The sequence below is a fragment of the Festucalex cinctus genome, chromosome 2 (assembly GCF_051991245.1).
Source record: "Festucalex cinctus isolate MCC-2025b chromosome 2, RoL_Fcin_1.0, whole genome shotgun sequence".
NCBI lineage: Eukaryota > Metazoa > Chordata > Actinopteri > Syngnathiformes > Syngnathidae > Festucalex > Festucalex cinctus.
In genome coordinates this window covers 62,080-79,347 of record NC_135412.1, presented here as the reverse complement: position 1 = coordinate 79,347, position 17,268 = coordinate 62,080, and the positions used below count along the sequence as shown (strand labels likewise).

The 17,268-nt window shown below is 40.9% G+C and overlaps 1 protein-coding gene across 1 annotated transcript in view; it reads right to left on the bottom strand.

The window, feature by feature from the left end:
- Nucleotides 1-1,745: 1,745 nt before the first annotated feature.
- LOC144013234 (XK-related protein 7-like) overlaps nucleotides 1,746-17,268 on the bottom strand; it is a 39,817-nt gene continuing 24,294 nt past the window's right edge. Inside the window, exons 2-4 of the mRNA XM_077511826.1 lie at nucleotides 11,047-11,246; nucleotides 8,793-9,012; nucleotides 1,746-7,767 (exon numbers count right to left, since the gene is read on the bottom strand). Coding sequence (XP_077367952.1) covers nucleotides 6,966-7,767; nucleotides 8,793-9,012; nucleotides 11,047-11,246 — 1,222 coding nt within the window. The 3' untranslated portion in view covers nucleotides 1,746-6,965. The remainder of the gene's footprint in view (nucleotides 7,768-8,792; nucleotides 9,013-11,046; nucleotides 11,247-17,268) is intronic.

The following is a 17,268-nucleotide window of genomic DNA, read 5'->3' as shown; positions in this document are numbered from 1 at the left end:
CCTGCAATTTGGAATATTACGCCAAACTTCTCGATTCATCGTGTTGTGTCAGCTTGATGTTCATGACGGTGAAAATGAAGGGATCAATTGAGTACATTTGGCTTTTTCTTTGGCGTTCTTTTCTTTCTTTGAAAGAAACATCAGCCTCAAAGTGAGCAGACGAGAAGTTTCGGTGAAGTAAGCAGACTCACATTCCAAACACATTCATCATCACTTATCAAAGTTATTAAATGGGAAGTAAAAGCTTTGTTGTATTTTAGAAGCAAAAGTTTGTTGTTGCAGATAGCAAGTTTGGCCACAGGGAGGAAGCAGTGAGCAGGAAGCTGCGGAGAATGAAAAAATGATTGAACTTGAGCTGTCATTTACATTTAGAGATGTATTTTATTCCTCAGGCCGAAAGACAATATTTATTTCGTCAAGTGCGGAATAGTGTGTGTGTGTGTGCGTGCTTGTTTCGCATACATTCGAAGTGTCCCCCCTGCAAGAGGTCCTTTACCGTATTGGACCTCTAGTGGCCATCGTGATATGAACACCTCCAGTCTACAGCGTTCCCTCGCTGGAACGCGGTTCACTTTTTGCGGCCTCTGTTTCGTGTTTTTTTGTTTTTTAAAGTACCTATTTTATAAACTTTATGAAGGTTGGAACATTAAAATGTTTAAAGGAGAAAGGTGAGAAAATGTAAATGCCTCAATGAGAAAAGTGCCTAAACTGTGTGATGGTGACTTTTACAGCCTTAAAACAGTTCTAATAAATGTAAAACATAAAGCGAAATACAAATTAACACTGTACTCCCTGTTTGCTTATGAGTCCTTAACGGTTTAGCTGCAGATGCTGGTCGAGTGGAGCTCCAAAAACCGCAAACACGGGACCACAAGCGCTACAGGAAACGCTTTTTTTTCTTTGAAACTTTATAAACTAATTAGTTCATTTCAACAAAAACAAGAAACAATATACAAGACATCGAAATTTTGAGAGTAAACAACATTTGTATACACCAACACAACTTCATTGGATACGCGTTGCAATTTTAACGAGTCATCAATGGAAAGCTGAGAAGATTCTTAACCAAGCATCGGCCATCATTCCCGTTTCATGCTTGCTTCCAACTTTCTCAGTCATTGGACAAGTACTGATAACAGGTATCAGTACCGGCTGTCCTCTAGTGGACATTTTGCGATCAGCAACTAGAAATTACAGGAATAGAAAATTTTCCTTCATTTCATGCAAATTTAAGGGAAAATACTATATTGCTATAAATTGGTCTTTTTTTTAAAATGTCAGTTTTTTTTTTTTTTTTGCTATATACTAGTGGTTTCGATTGCTGTGAGTACTCAAGAGTTGAGTATGAAAAAAGTGGAATGGAACATCTCGAATTATAATAATTTGTATGATATTTTTGAAAACATCCTTCTAGACTGTGGCACAAACACAAACGTTTTATGATAAAAAGCGCTCCCAATCTCTCTTCAACCTCAAATCGTCTGTGGAGGTCAGATTTCAGTTCCTGATCAACTTACTTTGCATGCTTGCGTCTTGTGCACGTGCTCAAGTCAAAGCGAGACGCTTTCGTTGGCCTGGAAAGAAATCATCTGTGTTCACTCCCACAACGGCCCCAAAACGTTTTGAACTGCACCAAAAATTCAACAAAAAAAATCCACCCATGCACAGTTGGGGTGCACACATCAAAACCCCCAAGAAAATAGAAAATAGACTTGATATCGTTTGAAGAAGACACGGAGACTGTCTGCTGTTCAGCCATGTTTACTACAGTAATTGTTCCCATCTACATTTATCAGCACAGCTTGTTGACTTGTTTTTTTCTCGTGAAAATGTATTGAGAACACCGTCAAGAAAGTTTCACTCTGAAGATTATGATCGACCTGCCTTCAAACACACTGTACATACAACGCACGCACACACGCACATCCTAGTCTGTTACAGTATGTACATATAGACGCAATGAGTACAAAAAATCCACTTTTTACATCTTAATGTAAGAGTCATACCAAAGATATGGCCACCGAGTGATTCATTCATTAAACAATAGGAAATAGATAGAAAACAAATACAAAAATAAACATAAATACTTGCATCAATAAACAGAATATGATTGTTTTGTTTATATTTCAAGATAATAAATAACCACCACAGCATAAACAAACAAACAAACAAAAAAAGGTTCTTTCGAGAGCAAAACTGCCCTCAACAAACGACAACTTCTGTACATTAGCTTATCATGTCTGACATGATGGGGGGGGGTTGTTTGTTTGTCATTTGCAGCACCATGAATGTCGCCATCAACATCGACGAGTTGCGTTACCATGACGACAACACCGATTTGATCTTTGCACTCATCTCTCGCGGGAGACGAGCTCATCACGTGACCTCGTTGTGCCGTCATTATGTACATTCGCACGTGACGAGTTCAGACAGCAGCAGAAAAGAAAAGAAAAGAAAAGAAAAGAAAAGAAAAGCAGACGGAAAAGGGGACGGTTCACCTCAAAATTAAATCTTTTTTTTTTTTTTCAATCTCAAACTCTAAAATGTAACATTCCGTACGTGTTCATACGAGGACATTCTGGTCACCAACACTATTTATTTTTGATTCAAATAAATAAAATCAATAAATGCTTGTGCATTCAGGATATTCGCACCGTCTTCATTTTCCAGCCTCAACTATTCAAAATCATTCAACAACAATTAGTGATGGGACTTCAGTAAAAATAATCCAATTTGAATCTTTAGAATTGATTCATTGTAATCACATTTTAGTAGGATAAGAAATATTAGACACAATCAATTTTCAATCCATTTCCTGTATCGTGTGTCCTCACTAGGATCGGTTGAAAATCAAGCACTCAGTAAATCCCGCTCACATTCACAGCCACAATACGGACAATTTGGTCTTGTACTTGTATCAACCTCACGTGAACATTTTTGAAATGTGGGCGGTCCTTACTCGAACATGAAACTCCGCCAGAGTGGACTTTCAAATTGCACAACACCGAACGTCATTACATCCGTCCATCCATCCGTCCATCCATCCGTCCATCCATCCATCCATCCGTCCAACCATCCATCCATCCATCCATCCATCCGTCCAACCATCCATCCATCCATTTTCTTGACCGCTTATTCCTCACAAGGGTTGCTGGAGCCTATCTCAGCTGGCTCTGGGCAGTAGGCGGGGGACACCCCGGACTGGTCGCCAGCCAATCGCAGACGTCATTACGTTGTGCTTTCAAATTGTTGGTGAGTGTCAAAAATATATCAAACCTTTCCACCATCCGTGGACATGCTAATGCTAAACAAGGCTAATGAGAAAAGAATGCGGAATGTACACAAAGCATCCCGGAAGCGATTGTACATTCCAGGTTATCGTTAGTGGGGAAAAATGAATGGAGTCAATTTTGCTATGAGGCTGCTACATAACGGATGCAATATGGGGAGGAGTCTCCATCCTTCCTGAAAAACACATTACAGTGGAAAAACACAGCCCTCTTTGTCCTTTTGGCACTTCTCAATTCAACATGGACGCATGATGAGCACATTGTGAGCAGAAGAGTGTGAAAGGAACGGAACCGCTTGATATGTTGGAAAAAAAAAGAAAAAAAAAAGTGTACTCAAGCGATACTATTCATGATGCTGGAGTCTCCGTTTTATGGAATCTTAACATACTAGCATGTTGTATTCCAGCTATTTGTTTGAAGTAGGAAACACAAAGTTCTTTTTTAGGAGTTTTGGCTAGAAAATACAAAAACCTGTGACAATATATTGCAACATTATGACTGAGTGACTTTATATCTTTACAAAGTAATGTTTGATTGTGACAAAATGTCAAAAATCATCCCAATCAGCCTGAAATGATCCTGATGCAAATGCCTGCTTGAGAAAATCAAAAATAACGCTCTGCATCTCACATTTATGTCAAGAAAAAGTATCTCACATACACATACTGTACATACAGTACGATGCAAAGCTGTTAGTCCATCACTAGCTTCATCATCATCATCATCAACAACAGAAACATCCTCCATGAACCAGGTAGTCGGCTAACTTAACCAACTAACACAAATACATGATGCCAGACTATTTTTCCTCAACATTTTTGTTAACAGTTGAGCTATGATGGAAGTTTGCACTCTAAAAAACAACATCTAGCGGTAGACTAACATCTTTATGGTACTGCATGTTTTTTCCCACTTTTCTGTACGACTTTAAATCACAAAAGAAAATTCTCTTCAGGAAAATTGAAGTTATCTGTGAATCTCCTTAATATCATGTTGACACTTGTGAGGGAAAAAAATCATAAAGCATTGGAGGTAAATTTCTCGCCTACGACAGCTGCCTGAAATTGCATTGCCTTGAAAAAATATTCATTTCCTTGAACTTGTTTGCATTTTGTGACCTTACAATCACAAACTTGAGTACATTTTTTATTTTTTATCTGAAAAACCAACACAAGTGGCACATCATTGTTAAGTGGAACAGAAATATACAGCATAAATACAGTTGACACACATATTAACGGTTCAGCACCCACAGATTGGCATATTCACAGATGTTTTTATTTTTTTTTTAATTTGGGATTTTTTTTTCACCCATTTCGTTTGTTTCTCTTTGAAAACAAATATTGACTGCTTATTTATTTATTGATGTTTTAAAATAATCTTGGTGTTTGAAAAAAAAAATGCTTTTGTTCAGCTGGACAGTGTGGATGGGAAGATGGATGGAGCTTAATCCAGTTGGATTTGATGTCATTTCCATTCCACTATAACATCTCAATAAGGTGTGAAAGACTTGGAGGGGTATGAATACTTTTTCAAGGCACTGTAGCTTTGACACAAGTGCTTGTGCTAACGCCACTTTTTTTTTTTTTTTGTGACTTTTTCTATCTTTCTTTTCCTTGTGAATGTAGCTTTAGCAGAGACGAAAAGGCTGCTATGTGTTTTCCTTTTGTAAACCAAACTGCCCTTCCAAAACCAATACAGCGTCGAGCTTCACATGCTAACTTGTTAGCCTGGCTAAATGTTCTTTTCTTTCACCATCCCTCCATCCATTTTTGATGACACCTGGTCCTCATTAGGGTCACAAGCCATCGGCTGGAGCCTATCCCAGCCGTCACGGACAATTCAAACATACTTTCCCAATAAAAAGTGAAAAATGTTGCTGGAGCAAAAAGTATGAATGAATTCCTCGCTAAAGTCAACTTGAATGAACATTTAGACTCTGCCGAGTGACTGGTCACCTACAGTAAACTACGTACGTGTTCGACTAGCTTATATCTGACATTAGTATTTACTTGACTGTACAACAGTGTGAAGTGGCTCTCGAGTCACACCAGTCCGTGGTCATGTGATGTAAACGCTTCATTCCATCATCTGGACCAAGATAGACCCAGGCAGGTGTAATACTTTCAGTGGCCAGAAGAGGGACATGCAATTGACTGGATGGAAGTTGTGATCGTTTCACTTGGTAAGACAAAAGTCAAAGATGAATTGTACTCTCAACATTAAGTTATGCTGATGAAGTGCCAATTTTTAATTGACTTTTTTTTTTTTTATATTTAGAACTATGTTTTGCACATTTTTACAATAAAGCCCAGGTGTCACCTTTTTGTAGGACTACTTTTGATTGAATACCATTTTTAAAGGGGAAGTCCCCCCCCAAAAAAATCTTTAATATGTTCTATGCAGCCCCTCCGGTTGAAATATGGCATTCTGGTTAATATTGCGTTAGTGGAAATCCAGCCGTTTTTATCAATATCAGAAGGTGGCCATGTTGCCACTTGCTGTGGACTGAAGATGACATCACAGTTGCTCAGGGCTGATGCTGCATTCGAGGATGGTCGCAAGTCGGACTTTTCCGAGTTGAAACCAGGAAGTGTGCACGGGAACGCCCCCTTGAACTCGGAAATTCCACTTGCGAAGTCGGAAGAAAAAAAGGACCCGACTTCGCCGGCGGACTACAATGTGACGTCACTCTGAATGGCAAAACACAATTTACTCGAGTATAAAACGAGATAGCTTTCTTCCTTCATAAATATTCGCCATAACTCCACGTAACGCAACGTAACAACGTCTCCCTGCATGAAATGATACGCTCAACTACTGAACTGTATGAAAGAAGATAAAAACAATACATGAGGCAAAATTCCAAGCAGGTAAGTTTGCTGGAGGTCAAAATGAGTTTTGAGGAGCAACATAAAAAGTAATTTACCGCCATGCGCCATTTTGGTTTTGGTTGCTTTCAGGTTGGAAGTGGGAAAAACCGACTTCCGACCATCCTCGAATGCAGCATTACGACCGATCACGGCTCACCTGTTTTCTGAAGCTGAGCTGTGATTGGTTGTTTGTTGTCTGAGCTCTGAGCAACTGTGATGTCATCTTCAGTCGACAGTAAGTGGTAAAATGGCTGCCCTCTGATATGGGTAAAAATTTTGCGTCATAACTTATATTGTACAAATGCAATATTAATCCGAATGTGATGCTTATGCTGGCGAGGGCACATATAACATTGTCAAGAAATGTTGAACATTGACTTCCCCTTTAAATTTGGGATGCAATGTTTTTGTCAGTATCTGAGTTTTCCATTGTAACCGCCAATATAACAGTCTTCGATCTCTCTCTCTTTTTGAAGCGCATCGGAGGGGCTGAGGGGTCTCCACAGTCTGGGGCTCGTGTTCATGCATCATCTCATTCATCTCATTCTGACATGAAGGATGAAATCGAAGAGTGTATTTGTCCGTCCCAACACGGCAGGTCCAATTTCTCCCCTGCAAGCGTTTCAATTTGACGCAGATTCTCCGATGTCAAACAGAGAGATTGCGCTTCCCATTTTCCAGACACTCGTCTTTCCCGCCGCTTATGTCCGGCAGAGGCAGTCCCGGCTTGACAAGCGGTCTCTGGCTGAGCCTTGAGCCTTGAGCCCAGACGGCATTTCTCAGGTGAAGAGCCCCCGTTGGCTTAAACGGTGGTCTCGTACTCCAGCACCTCTTTGCTGCCCATCATGCTACTCCTGTACTGTATCCTGGGGCTGGACGCCGACGTGGTCTCCAGAAGTAAGATGGTCTTGCGGAGGCGACGGTCGATGAAGTGGGCGTCCCAGGCCGGATACCTCTTCCTCGGGAGGTCGATCCGGATCACGGGGCCCTCTTGTGACGAGGAGGTCCTGTGGAGGAGCGCCGGGGAGGACAAAGGGGACGGACGCACCTGGAAAACCGGCAGGCAACTGTCCCCGTCCCTGTCCCTCTCCTGCTCCCCGGGAACCACGTCCCCCGTGTCTTTAGTCCTGGGTAGCGTCCTCGGCGGACTGGTGATGACCACGTCCGTTTGGGAACCTTGGGACGGGGTGAGGCAGGCGTCGATCACGCCCCCCACCACGCCACTGGCGCTCACTATCCCCTCATCCACGCAGCCGCCCCAATTGGTGCCCAGGACCGGCCCGTCCGGATGCAGCCAGCAGTAGTAAACCAGCATGAAGAAAGTCCCCAAGGCGAAGCTGCAGGCCACCAGGCACACCACCACCAGCGCGTAGGAGTCGGAGGTGTGAGGGCCGCGGTACGCGTACCAGGCGGCCGTCAGGGCCACGTTCTCAGCCAGCGTGAGCGCGTAGTAGAGCGTCATGCGGATGCGGCTGGGCCCCTCCTTGACGTTGAACCAGCAGAAGATGTAGATGATGCCCACCACCATGTTGTAGATGATCTCCTCCCACTTGGACATGCAGAAGTCCGTCTCGCCTTGGATGATCCAGAAAGTCATGATACACCTGGAAGACAGAAAGACGGAAAACCAACGTGGAAACGCCGTGACCGCAATTTGGCCCGGGAAGATTTGCCACATGCGCCGAAACCGACTTTTAGCCAGGAGGATTCACATTTGCTTTTGTGTGTCTTTTCAAGTTCGTCTTGTGTCTTGTTTGGGGTTATTACAGTTTTGGAATTTTCATTTCACGTTCATTTTGATTTCGGTTTGAATTTTGTTTCTGAAATTTAGTTACTTTTAATTAGTTTTCAGTGTGGTTCTGTTCGTTTTTATTCGTTTTAGTTACTTCATAAATGCTTACGTTTGGTTTAGTTTTAGTTGGTTTCAGTCTTAGTTTTAGTTTTTTGTTGTTTTGTTTTCAAGTGCATTGTGCACAATATTTAAAAAACACCATGGGAGCGACGTCATCTGAATGTGCTTTTCTATTGGCTGCTGTAAGATGACGTCAGTGTGCAAGCGTGACACACTTTCAAATCACCAGAAAAAGTGATTTTTTTTTTTTGGGCCATCACGAGTACACTGTAATTAAAGCCTAGACATGTTTGATGCACATAATTTGACATCACTTTTCCGTCTTATGAGACCTGCGAGTAGCTTACATTTTTGATCATTAAAAAAAAAAAAGGATAAAAACAACCCTCACCGTGTGTGCGTGTGTGTGTGTGTAGTGTGCATTTTGCGTTGCGGTCGCTGTCGTATGTTGGAGCATGTGGCAGTGAATAGAAAGTGCCAATATTGATGTCGCAATGTCCGATTTCATGAATGAAACTGAAGACGTCGCCAATTGTAACGCATGTTTGCGCTTATCCGTTTTTGAAATTGGAAGATGCATTCTAAAATAAAATAACTCACGTCCACCTGTCGGGATAATCTGACTTTTCCAACACGTTTAATGTGTTAAGCTCCTGGCTGGAGATTGCTAAGATGTCATATTTTCACGACAGACGTGACACATGAGAGCAAAGGTCAAGTGACTGAATGTACGTCTGCACATTTGCTTGGGAAACTCGGATTGGCCGCGTGACACACCAGTGGCTGACGATGAATATTCCAAAGTAGAGCTGGAAGACGGAGGCAAAGAGGGCAAAGGCCACGGTCCTGGCCCCGATGGTGAACAGGTGCCAGAGGATCTGGGCCACGACGGCCTTGTAGGACATGGGCAGCTTGTCGTCACGCGAATCCCTCAGAACCTTCTGGTAGGATGCGATCATCCAGGCCAGTGACACCAGCGAGGCCGACGCCGACAGACCTGCGACGAGACCACAAGGCCACTTGCAAGTGTCAAAAAATGGAAACTTACAGCACGGCGGCTTCGTCTTCTATTACATCGTGTGGATGGAACTTTTTGCGGGTTTTTTTTTAGATCTTTCCCATCATTCAGTGGACATATTTTCATTATTTTATTTAGCCAGGCCTACAAATTTTGCAAACATTTGTTCAAACAATTCTTTAAAAAGTTACACAAGTTGAATGACTTGACACGACAAAAATGATCATTTTTGAATTTAGCTATTATCTCATTTGTAAACGACAAAAAAAAAAAAAAAAATCAAAACTTTCCCCACCATTAATGTCAACTATAATATATACAACTTCATTTATTCATGATTTAGTTTTGAAATCAGTTACTTAGGGATACTTGACTCATTTAGCCATTGTTAATATTTTGTCCAAAATGAATTTGATATTATTTTTCATGTACAATTAATACCTTTAAAAACATATTTTGCCATTTTCCGTCGACTAAAAATGACATCATATGTGATCAGGGCTCAGGTAACGACCAATCACGGCTCAGTTTGCTAATGCCAAATGACCAAACCCAGAAAACAGGTGAGCCATGATTGGTCGTTAACGGAGCTCTGGGCACCTGTGATGTCATTTTTAGTCAACAGCACGTGGCAAAAAGTGCTTTTAAAGTTATTAATTGCACATGAAAAATAATGAAGTCATCACTTGCAGCGATCCAATTTTAGCCAGGAGGATTCACATTTGCTTTTGTGTGTCTTTTCAAGTTAGTCTTGTGTCTTGTTTGGGGTTATTAGAGTTTTGGAATTTTCATTTCACGTTCATTTTGATTTCGGTTTGAGTTTTGTTTCTGAAATTTAGTTACTTTTAATTAGTTTTCAGTGTGGTTCTGTTCGTTTTTATTCGTTTTAGTTACTTCATCAATGCTTACGTTTGGTTTAGTTTTAGTTGGTTTCAGTCTTAGTTTTAGTTTTTTGTTGTTTTGTTTTCAAGTGCATTGTGCATACCTTTAAAAACATATTTTGCCATTTTTATTTATTTTTCACATGAAAAATAATGAAGTCATCACTTGCAGCGATCCCGTTCGCTCACGGCTGTTTTACGGGATTTGGACTGATTTTGCAAGGCCCACACAATATTTTGTTCTTTTGCTATCAAAACATGGAACCTACCAAAAGAGAGATTAAAGTCTCTTCTTTCATCAGGGAAAAAAAAGTATATTTCTATCTGTTTAATCAATGTTCACAAATCTATTTAGAAATGTGATTAATTGAGTTTTTTTTCCAAAATGGCCCTGGTTGATCTCCTTTGCTCTGCTGCCATCTGCTGGCCGGCTGTGTAATAACTAGCATTTCTTCAAACATTCTTTGCAGTTGAGAGGCTGCATCAAAGCCTTCTGTATGCACTTGCATAAAAAAACAAAACAAAAACAAACATCCATCCATCCATCCATTTTCTTGACCGCTTATTCCTCACAAGGGTCGCGGGGGCTGCTGGCGCCTATCTCAGCTGGCTCTGGGCAGTAGGCGGGGGACACCCTGGACTGGTTGCCAACCAATCTCAGGGCACACAGAGACGAACAACCATCCACACTCACACGCACACCTAGGGACAATTCGGAGCGCCCAATTAACCTGCCATGCATGTCTTTGGAATGTGGGAGGAGACCGGAGTACCCGGAGAAGACCCACGCGGGCACGGGGAGAACATGCAAACTCCACCCAGGAAGGTCCGAGCCTGGACTCGAACCGGAGACCTCAGAACTGGGAAGCGGACGTGCTAACCACTCGACTACCGTGCCGCCCACAAAAACAAACAAACAAACGTATTTCTAAGTTATTGGGAGCAAATGAGTTAATTCTGGACACAATATTACCCTCCTACTGCTGAAAATGGCTCAATGAGTCAAGTATCCCTTTCTAAGCCAATATTTCTGAACATGTTCCAAATAAAAGGACCTGCTGGTTTTTAGCACGCCAAAGAAATTGCCGGACAAACATTCGGAGGTTCCGGCGTGCCGAATGTGGCGTCTGACCTTGCAGCGGGAGGACGGCGTTTCCGTGGATCATGATGCTGAGCTGGAGCACAAGCTGCGGCGCCGACTTGAGGAAGGCCTCCAGGAGTCGAAGCATGGTGATGTCGGCGCTCTCGAACATCAGCCGCCAGTGGAAGCGGTGGCGGCAGCCGTCGCCGTGCCAACGACTCTGGGCGCCCAGGTAGAGTGCGTGGATGTACCTGAAATTGAGGAAAGCAAGAAAGCTTTGAAGGCGACTATACTAGATTGTGTTATGTACCACTTTTGCTTCTTTTATTTCATTTAGTGATGTATTTGTTTGGCACCCTGCTTTACCCGGATGGTAGGTTAGCCAAAGGTCAAAGTTCAAGAATGTAATGCTTATCTCACACTTGAGCATCCAATCTTTTCCATCTAGACCCCAACAATCCAAAAATGAGTGCAGTTCCTTTCCTTCTGCAGGAAACCAAAAGCAAGTTCAAAGATGGACGTCAAAGCAGATGATCATTTCAACATTTTTGCATTGAACTTGCCTTGAATTTTTTGTTCTATTTTGATCTTGGCTGCTTTGGAATCGTTTGTTGGGCGATCGCCTCATCTTGACAAAAACAATATTGGTGTGATGTCAGTGGTCACGTTTTTGTTATGGAGGGCCAAAATAAATAAATAAATAAAAGTGAAAATAAAAACGGATTTTGACTTATATTTCATTTTTGAGGTACATTTTTAACATCCGTTTTTATTTTCACTTTTCTTTCTTTCTTTTTCTTTTTGGCATTTTTGGTCCTCCACGTTTGCAAGCCAAGGATTTGCCAAAATATGAAGTCTTGTCCACTTGCAACTATGTAAGTCTGTCTGTTGCAATATTAATAATAACACTTTTTTTTCAGACCGCTACCAGTTCTGTACGAGTACTCAACTCTTGAGTAGTTACCAATACAACCAATAATTCTGATACATAACATTTACCTCCCCAAAAGAGACATAATTTTAAAGAAACATTTATATCCCAATATCGCGTTTTCCATTAAAATTGGTTGAAATTAACGGCACATTTCTGTCCTTCTAATTTCGACTTCCTGATTGTAAAATGGCCACTAGAGGGCAGCTGATACAAGCATCAGCAGTCATGACCAGACGTCTTGAAAATAAATGCTGACATTTGGACAAATTGTCTCGACCAAGATCAGGCATCGCACTGAAATATTTTCACTTTGTTTGTTTTTTTATACTATTTATCACATGTCAACACACTCCATGACATTATATAGCCTGAAATCTGACACTGATGCTCCTCTCTCCCTGCAAAGTCTCAAAGCATATCAACATGACCAACTTTACTAAATGAACAATTAGAAACTGGTAAGGAGAGTAGAAAAGTAAGATGAAAGATGAGTTGTGGGAGAGGAAGGAGTGAAAGAGGAAGAGGAATCCCAACTTTCAAAGCTATTCATCAGTCAGTTCATGCCATGCACAAGCATTTCATTAGCTTTGGCAACTCATTCACTTTGATTGGCACATGAATATTTGTGTGAGAGAGCCAGAGAGAGCGAGTGAGAAGAATCCACAAGTACACCGAGTTAGGGCTTGAAGTCAAAAAAAAAGAAAGAAAGCAGAAGAGAACGGGGAGGACAAACATTTGATAGAAAGAGACAGAATCGAAAGCAGAAGAATGAAGAAAAATGACAAGAAATTGAATTCGATGGAACGAGCCAAGTTGACGAAAACAGCAACAAACGAGGATGCCGATGAGGAAACGAGAAAAGATGAAAAAAATGTTGAGTGAAATGTTGAGGGAGAGGAGGCCCAAGAAAGAGCAAACACAACGACAATAATACACAAACACGACAGCAGAGGGAAGACGTGTCAATGCGAAAATGAGATCAGGGGGCAGAAAGAGGAAGAGAAGCAAGTAGGGACAGGAAGAGGAAACGGAAAAGCGGCTGGTTGGGCCAAGAAGAAGGAATAAAAGAAAGGAGTGAGTAAGAGAGGAAGCAGGCACCAGCAGGAGAACATTTAATAAGATGTGAGAAGGAGCTCGAATCCGCAATAATAAAAGACGTCTTCTGTTCTTTTTAGACGCAAAATCTTCCATTCATCCGTCTACTTTTAGCAGGAGAACACAAAAGAAATGGACATGAAGGCGAGGAAGATGGCCGAGCTGCCACCTGCGCTGATCCATCACAGTTTATGGAGAAACCGGGAGATGAGGATGAACGGACGGATGAGAGAAAGAGAAAAATGAACGATAATGGCGTCATAAAAGTGATGAATGGAGACTGTCGTATCCTTTTTCTCCTTCCACTTTTCAGCACTTTGCTTGCCTCCATCCATCCGCGGGCCAGGAATATCTCCGAAATAAGGAAACAATTCCATCTTCATTTGTCTTGTAATGCCACTTCAATCCACATGAGGCATCGGTGCGCCAAAATATCCGACGTCCTCGTGCAAAGAGCGTCCGTTCCTGTTTGGGGTCACGCTCGCCCAGTTCACTTCAGGCAACAGTCTTGAACCTGACACGCATGTTTTGTCGGCCATCTGGATGGAAGGTGGAACAGCAGGAGAAAAACGCACGCAAGATGAGATTCAAAGCCGAATCTCGGAAATGGAAGGCAGACCTACTCGAACAACTATGGCACTATGATGCATAAACTATCCACTGATTGTTACACATTTTGTGAAAATTAAACTTCATGAACCACTTGCGATATTTTTTTCATTCCTCTAGATGGTGCTCTCGGTCTGCAACCTGCGGCTCTGGAGCCACATGTGGCTCTTTAGTCCTTCTTTAGTCCTAAAAAAAGCAAAAAAGAAAACATTCAAAGATTAACTATAATATGACCAAAAATGAAAAGAAGAAATCCCTAAAATGACCATATTGGTACAAAAAGTCAAACATTTCAGAATGTTAAAAAAAATAAAATAAATCAGCCATAAAATAACCCCCCCAAAAAAAGAAACGAGTGGTAGAAAATGACCAAAATGTCCAAAAATTACCCAAATTGTCAGAAATTTCATAAAAAAGGCAAGAAAAAATGTAAAAAAAATCTATAAAATAATCTGCTATAAAGCGATCAAAAAAGAAACGAGAGGCAGGAAATGACCAAAATGTCCATAAAATTGCCAAAAATGTCAGAAATGTAAATGTAGAAAACTCTTAAAATATATGATAATGAAGTCTAAAGAAATTACAATAATAATAATGATAATAATAATAATAATAATAATTATAGCCCAAAAATGAAGGGAATTTGGTATATCATTTCTTTGTTGTAAAACAATGGCTGCTTGCTAGCAAATCTTGCCTCATTGAAACGGAATATGAATATGTCGGATAAGCAGCAGAGCTCAATACGTGTTTTGCACCCATTAAAGATTTGCCACATTTTCTTAGACAATGCCAAAAAGCTCGTTTTGCTGTTGGAGGGAGCCCAAGTAGCATCTCCAAATTGAAAGCCGTAATCCTTCCTAATTGTGCTAAGTAATATTAATTGTGTTAATATGATGTACAGCATCAATTTCCTGATTGCCGAGGTTGACAAACAAACAGAAAAAATCAATCGTGTCTTTGTGTGTGTCTGTTTGTTTGTCTGTCCAACATAGCTTTTCCCAAAACGTCGTTACCATGGTTACGCGGCAACAAGAAAACAAAGCCCCGCCCAAAACAGTCGTATGAGCATCCACACTGCTGATCTGTCTCAGTCCTTCATGCGCACGCATGCGCGCGCGCGCACTCTATAAATATCCATGTGCCACTCAAACGGAATCAGTTGTCTATCCCCAAGCTGCTGGCCCACATAGCCGCTCAAGTGAGCCGCGTGTGCGCGTTTGCCACCCAGTGCTATTTTGAGCCATGTTTGAAATCCGGGGAGAAGGAAGTTAGCTCGTTTTTGCAGAATAAACACGGCGGCCCCTGCTGGTGATGCAGGCATCCCTCAGGCCAATCAGTGGAGGGAAAACAAACGCGCCGCCGCCCTCAGGCCAGTCGCTCAAGTACGTTTCCATTGAGCAGTTGGAATAATAGCAACAGCCTGCCTGATGTTAAGCTATGGAAGGTGTCATGATGCCAAAAATGAAGGGAAAACACGATGAAATGTCAAATGTTCAACGGACAATGTGAAATTGTCTCAAGTTGAAATCAGAGTGAAAACATTCATGCCTGACATGATCAAAGAGGTGACTGAAGTTAAATTAATTGACCTGACTCACATTTAAATGACAATGAGAAGACTATGAAACTCATCCCCCACAGTCCAACATAGTTGCTTGGCACAGGCTTACCACCAGATGGCAGCAAAGCAATATTTTTCATGTCAGGCATGGCCTTGCCTTGGCCCAGCTCAGAACAAAAGCGGTAAATAACTCAACTTGATTTATAAAGCACTTTAAAACAAGCATTGCTGTATACGAAGTGCTGAACATGAAACAGAAACGGCTCGTGCAGTAAAGAATAAGAACAAAGCAAACATTTGAAGTGAGTTTTCTTTTTTAAAATAAATATATATTAATAAATAAATAATACAGAAAGGTTTTTTTTAAATAAATGTAAAATAATCCATAAATAATGAATAAATAACTTCAAAAAATAAATAAAATTAAATTAAAAAATAACGGAAGATACCCCCTATGGAACACAAACAAGCAAATTTACAAAAGCCCACTCTCAGATATGTATTTACAATATTAACAGTGGAACAGATTATTTCCTACAGAATAAGAAATCAGGAGTCACTTTACATCCTGGGACAACTTAAGTTCTGAGCGCTTAGACTGGCTCCACTTTATTATGAAAACAAAGGGAGCAAAAAGCCCACCTAGCATTTTACAACTTCTCTTGTAGGGCTTTTATCTATCTATCTAGTTCTGGTAAAAAAATAAATAAATAAATAAAAAAAACGTTTAGCGCGACATAGTCGTTGAGTTTTACAAATATTTTTCTTCTGTTCAATGTCAAACTTTTGCATGTTCTCTTTGCGGCTGTGTGGGTTTTATCAGGGTACTCCAACGTCCTCCCACATTCTGAAAACATGGACGTTTGGTTCCTTTAAAACTCGAAATGGTCCAAATGTGCGTGGGTGTGGTTGTGTATCCCGCTCAGACTGCCAGGAGATGCTCAATCTCACACAAGCGTTATAGAAAATGGCTGGATGGATGATCATTTCATATTTCACATTCAAGTAAGTACAAATCCCTCAAGTGAGGTTCCACTGTACATGGAAGAGAATACAGGTGATGCGGAAGATTTGAAAATGGAAATTATCATAAGGTGAATATGGGCCATTCAACCAAATTGGAACCATTTGCTGTTTGTAGCACTTTGTCAACTCTTAATCTGATAAAACACAGGATCAACTACTCAAAATGTGCACAGCCCTCTCACAAGCAACGTATTTATTTATTTATTTATTTATTTCATTTAATTTATTTTTTTATGGTACTGCTCAACTGAGTAACAGGAATGAAAGTACTAACAACTGTGCGCTTTTAGCTTTAAAGTAGAGTTAGGATGAGAAGTAATACAAATGTAAAAAATATTGCAGTGCTAAAAGATTGAAATGACTCGTGGTACTTTTTTTTTCGTTGTTTTGAACTGTATGAAGTTGGCAAACCAATGTATAGAATACTGCTTATTAATAAAGCATATTTTACAGGCTATTGTGCTTTACATTGAATTTCCTGGGAACGCAAATGACACCAATCTGATGGAATGGCTCATGTATTTTATCATTATTATTATTATTATTATTATTTTTCATCAGCAAAACAAAATAATCATTTGCAACACTACAAACCCAATTTGAATCTTCACACTCGCATCGTCTGTGCTGCTGCTGAAAAGTGGCCAAATCACAGCGGGAAGGAAACAGTCTAAAGTAGAGAATGAGATTTCCACCCACAGATAAAAGGAAGCTTGGAGACAGGATGGACGGCAGGAGGATGCGGAGGAGGTGCTGTTTCTAATTTGGGAGGTGAAATGAGCAGCAGAGGATCATGTGGACAAACAGGTCAAGACAAAAGACAAAAAAACAACAACAACGTGAAAAGAGGAATATACGGCGGAATATACGCTCGGATAGCGTGCACGAGTCTGCAGCTGTTGCTCCATTCATGTCTTTATGGCTAATGTGAATGACTGTAATGAGGAATTCACATTATGAAGAAAGCAGCGTGCGTCTTGCTGTAACCGCATGAGCCAAACAAGAGGCAAGCAGATGAAGATGAAAAGAGACGAGAGCAGATTGT